Source organism: Coffea arabica, chromosome 9c, assembly GCF_036785885.1.
Source record: "Coffea arabica cultivar ET-39 chromosome 9c, Coffea Arabica ET-39 HiFi, whole genome shotgun sequence".
Classification (NCBI taxonomy): domain Eukaryota; kingdom Viridiplantae; phylum Streptophyta; class Magnoliopsida; order Gentianales; family Rubiaceae; genus Coffea; species Coffea arabica.
In genome coordinates this window covers 28,123,772-28,129,280 of record NC_092326.1, presented here as the reverse complement: position 1 = coordinate 28,129,280, position 5,509 = coordinate 28,123,772, and the positions used below count along the sequence as shown (strand labels likewise).

Below are 5,509 nucleotides of genomic sequence, written 5' to 3'. Positions count from 1 at the left end.
TTTCTGGACTACCTAGAACTCAAAAAGGATATGATGCCGTTTGGGTAATCGTTGATCGATTGACCAAGTCGGCTCATTTCCTACCTGTGAATATGAAGTATTCCATGGATAAGTTAGCTCAGGTATACTTGGAAGAGATTGTAAGATTACATGGAGTACCCCTGAGCATCGTTTCCGACCGAGACCCTCGTTTCGTGTCCAGATTTTGGCAAAAGTTTCAGGAGACCTTGGGGACGAAGCTGAATTTGAGTACTACTTATCACCCTCAGACAGATGGACAATCAGAGTGAACGATTCAGACCCTCGAAGACATGTTATGAACGTGTATCGTAGATTTCGGAGGTAATTGGGGACAGCACATGACGTTAGTAGAGTTCGCCTATAATAATAGTTACCACTCATCAATCCAAATGGCACCGTACGAAGCTCTTTACGGGCGAAAGTGCCGTTCACCGATATACTGGGATGAGGTAGGAGAAAAGAAGATCCTAGACCCTACTATCATCCCTTGGATGGAGGATGCACAAGAAAAGATTAAGTTAATCCGTCAAAGACTCCAGACAGCCCAAAGTCGCCAGAAGAGCTACGCCAATAATCGAAGGAAAGACCTGGAGTTTGAAGTAGGAGACCAAGTATTCTTGAAAATTACCCCATTGCGGAGTGTCACTGCCGGCAGAGGAAAGAAACTCCAACCCAGATTCGTGGGACCTTTTCCGATCCTTCAACGGGTTGGAAAAGTAGCATACCGACTTGAATTGCCGCCGAGCCTGTCACGGATTCATGATGTATTTCACGTGTCGATGCTCAAAAAGTATTACCCCGATCCAACTCACCTGGTCCAGCCGGAAGAGATTGAAGTTGACGAGGCCCTTTCTTATGAAGAAAAACCTGTGCAAGTGCTGGATAGGAAAGTTAAGGAACTGAGGAATAAACAAATTCCACTGGTGAAGGTTCTGTGGAAAAACCACGGAGTCGAGGAGGCAACCTGGGAGATGGAGAGTGAGATGAAAATCAAATATCCCGAACTGTTTAGTGATTCAGGTGAGAAATTTCGAGGACCAAATTCTCCAAGAGGGAGAGAGTGTGAGACCCCCGAAAATTTTCTTATTTTCATGGCATTTAATTTGGGCTTTTGGGTCTAATTTTGGGGCTTTCTTTTATCTGTGGATTTTCTGGGGAATTTTATGAGAAAATATGAATTTTGCATCATTTTCTGGGTTTAGGTCAATTTCTGTGCTATTAAGGGTGTACAGTGGTCGCGGGACCCACTAAGGCGATCGGTACAGTTAAATGTAGCTTTGGGAAATTTTATATACGGAAGCTTTATGACCTAGTGTTATGAGTTAATTAGAGGTTAGTTGGTTTAATTAAGTGTTGTAAGACAAAAGGAAGAGATAAACTTGAAAGACAAATGTTGCAATTTCATTGGACCTTGGATTTTGACTTTTCCTACACCTTTACTAATTCAATTTTTGACCAAAATTCCTCTTCATTTCTTACCTTCTTGGCCGGCTGCTCTAGAGAGAAAAAGAAAGAGAAGCTCTTCAACTTTTGCTTCACTTCCTTGCCAAATCTTGTAAACCAACCATTAATCTCCCAAATCTTTCCATAAAACTTGCTTGCTAGGAGTGTTTGAAGTACTTGGTGGATTTTGTTTGAAGAGAGGGACTTTCATCTACCTTGTATCAAGTATTTGTAAGGTAAATAAATATGGAATTGTTTCTTTGTTGTTTGTAAGATGGAATTGATAGGTGATAGTGATTAAAGATGCCATTTTGTGGATTATTTCAAGACTTATGGTTGAGTTATGTCAATTTTCTATTTATTGAGGAATTTTCTGGTTTATATGATATCTCATGGTTGAGTTGAGTGTGATGGATTTATATGGCTTGGTATAGAACCTTTGTGTGTTAATGGTGGTTAATTGTGGAAGATTTTAGCATTTGTGGGAAAATTTCGGTTTTAGGGTTTGGTGAAATTGGGGTTTTCCATGTATGGTTTTCATGCTAGCAATTGATGTGTATTTGATTGTATTGTGTTTCAAATGAGGTGAATGGACTAATTTATGACTCATAAGTGTTTTGGTATAAGTTGGGTGTTGTTCCTTAGGTTGGAAATGTGAAGAAATTAAGGGGAAATGCCGCCCAATTGGTTAGAAATATGGGTGGTCTTGAATTGAGAAGGAAAGGAATAGAAATGGAAGAATTGGGGAGTTTGTTCCCATTCCACACTTTAGTTGCTCTACTTGTTATTTTGAGTAACTTGTATTAGTAAGTTTAACTTGTACGTTGACTCGTGATTGAGTCTCAAATATGTTTGCTTGCTTGTTTTAGGTCGTACCGGTGGACCGGGACCTACTCCTGACTCGAACGTGTGATTTACTTGATTGCTTGGTGAGTGTACCATACAATGGTTGAATGTACTTGCTATGTGATTTGAATAGGTCGAGGGTGTACTTTATCGCTCTTGACCACTTATGTGCATTACTGTTACTGTTGAACTGTTGAATTTCATGTGTATATGGGTTGATAATTGCTAGGGCTATGCCCTATTATTACTGTGAAAATTGAGCTCATTCCCTTAGACCGTTATTCGAGTCGGGCCGGCAAGGGCTTGGGCGATTCGTTAACGAGCCTTTGGGACACTAATAGGCGAGTGGAGTGTTAACTCCTCGACCTTGTGGTATACTCGAGTATTACCTTTTGAAACTATGAGGTGTGCGGGCCCGATTAGGGGGTGAATGGTGGAAGGAAACGGTGAGAAGAGGTGTCTACGGTTCTTGGTTATCTTCAATGGTTGACGGAGTGTCAACGAATATGATCAAGTATGGAAATCGGAAAACGGCCCTTGAGGGCCGACTGTATCCTTTTATACATGGTTGAGTTCAGAAAAACACTTATGTGTGTGTTCGATGGATTGTATGACTTGTGAAATTGGTACCTCGCGAGCGTAAGCTCACCCCCGTTGTTTTGTTTTCCTTACAGGGACACTGTTGGACTCAAGTTTTGAAAAGGGTTGAGCTAGTTATGTAGTTAATTTTGAATAGCTCCTCGTACATTTCAAAACCTTGGTGTATTTGAATTCAAGTACTTTTGGAATTGTATAATGAAATTCCCCTCATGTGTATATGACATGTATATATACCTATATCAGGTCTTGGATTGATTGCATTGTGTGTTGGAAGCATTTTATACAAGAACTGTTTTCGAACAAAGGTAGAAAAGAATTTTGACGAGGTTACTGTTCACGAATCCGGCCGAGAATCCGGCCAATTTCTGGCCGGATACAAGGCCGGATATGCAGGGGAAAAAGAAAAAAATTTGGTTTTTGGCTTCGGGTGGCAATCCGGCAGAAGCAATCCGGCCAACTTCCGGCCGGATTTCCGGCCGGATTGACAGGGGAATTTCGACCCCTTTGGGGTCTAGCCTCGGCCTCCTATCCGGCCGAGAATCTGGCCTGGTATCCGGCCAGATTTTGGCTGGATAGTGACGTGGCCGGTTACTGTTCATCCGCGGCAAATTTTCGTTTTTCGTTTTCTTGTCCGATTGAAGTGCTCGAGCGCCATACTTTCTTGCATAATGATATTATGGTTATAGGAACAAGTTAATGGGATAAATCGTTCACTTTGTTGAATTTTCCTTTATATATTAAACGAAATTCGATTTGTTTGCGACCCGTAGTCCTGGCGAGAGTTGGGCAGGCGGTCCGTCGACCCCTCTGGTTCGCCTTAGGGGAAGATGGGGTCGTCACAGAAGCCTTTGAGATGATGCTTGTGACGACCCCACCTCCCCCTAGAGTGTACTTTAATGTTTAGTGGACTGCCTACCTAACTCTTATCTAGATTCACTCAAATCTTTCGTTCAATAGCATTAACTCCAAAGTAAGCATTAAAACACTACAATTAAATATTACAAACCATCCAACTTTCCAAATCAACGATACTTATGTGTACAACTAAACGGATCAAAATACAAGTTGTTCAATCAATTCACTAAGTACAACTAGGATGCCAATTTACTTAAAACAAAGACTTCAACTCTCAAACTCACTATTCTCCAGTTCCATGTTTCCAACCCCTATTAAGAAAAATAAACAAAAAGGGGTGAGCTTGTGCCTAGTGAGGTTCTAAGAAAACAGGTAACCTTAAACACTCAATTTCACACTTCAGTAATATAACAGGAATAACAAACCCATTAATAATAGGATAATTTGTGAAACAATTCTTAACAAATAGTACAATCAATATCAAAGGATACTATACTGATATGGACTCTAGAGATGGCTCCCATCTGTTTCCAGACGTAGCACTTAGTCCCGTTCAGTATTTCACTTGCAACTAAAAGAATACAGTCGGCTCTTGCAAGCCAGTTCAACAGTAGCGTTTTTCGAGTTCGTTGGCACTCCGTCAACTATTGAAATTCAGTAATAAACAATATCTGTAGATTACCGCTTAATGCCAGTTTCCATCCACCGATCATCCCCCTATCTGGCCCAAATGCCAAATATATAACAAGAGACGTAATACTCGAATATACTGAATCTAGTAATAATAAACACGACCTATGGTTCATCAATCATCTCAACCAAACCCTTGCTTGTTCGATTCAACTAACTAGCCGATGGGGTTTGGGATCCCAAGTACGCAGTATAGTCGATTAGATAACATCTCTAGTTGACTTTTAAGTCATACACATATATATCAGTTCACTTGTAAACAAGATAGCAAGAGATCAGTCAAGTTAAATCGAGTGCAATAAAGTACACACTTATTTATTCATTTGCAGTTCAAGATATATAGCAGTATCAATCAACCAGACACATTAATCATTAATCAAGCAAAACATATAGTCCTCACATACACTTAGAACACTCACCGATTTAGTGAGAACTGTACACTTTCGCCTTGGGATCATCCACTTGCCCCCTCTCGAGTCCTGAGACCAAATATAAGTACACGCATGCATGTCGATTCCATCCATCAATATACCATAAGAGAGTACAGATTACATTCAAGTCTCAAACAACCCATCCAACTCCCACTCCCAAATTTCACATGTTTCTCTCTTGTAAAAATCAAGAACTCAACATGTATAGTAGAGCATGTGAAAAGGAATAAGGCATCAAAATTCCATCAAGACCCAAGTTCAAAAGCAACTACAATTGAGTTCGTAAATCATTACTCCACCTGTCAAATTTCCAACAAACATATCTCGTATTTTCCTTCAAAGACTACAAGGTTTTCTTGTTCAAATCAAGTGAAAAACCACGTATATACTAGATCAACATTTCAAGTAATATATGGGGTGATGCAGATACGGGTGTGCAACCACTTCAACCTTGGGTCCAGGACAACATTGACGGTCCGATGACAAGATCAAGATCCAAGAAGGTGAAGGAAGCTTTAAGAACCTTGATTATTCACCATACAAGCAAGGAGCAGGCTAAGTTTGAAGAATTGATGAACCATGAAGTTACCTTGCTCACTTGTACATTTGAAGTGCAAGAATGA

At 40.4% G+C, this 5,509-nt stretch overlaps 1 protein-coding gene across 1 annotated transcript; it reads left to right on the top strand.

Annotated features, from left to right (window-relative positions):
- The first annotated feature begins 410 nt into the window (after positions 1–410).
- Positions 411–5,509, top strand: LOC113708294 (uncharacterized). Its single transcript, XM_027230754.2, has 2 exons — positions 411–1,041; positions 5,313–5,509. Exons 1-2 carry the CDS (start codon positions 411–413, stop codon positions 5,507–5,509), a joined length of 828 nt encoding a protein of 275 aa, XP_027086555.2.

Excerpts from the sequence above, each read along its gene's own strand:
- LOC113708294 (XM_027230754.2), top strand. The coding sequence starts at position 411 with ATGGCACCGTACGAAGCTCTTTACGGGCGAAAGTGCCGTTCACCGATA. Across the intron at positions 1,042-5,312 it reads CGAACTGTTTAGTGATTCAG|ATACGGGTGTGCAACCACTT; the intron begins GTGAGAAATTTC and ends GGGGTGATGCAG.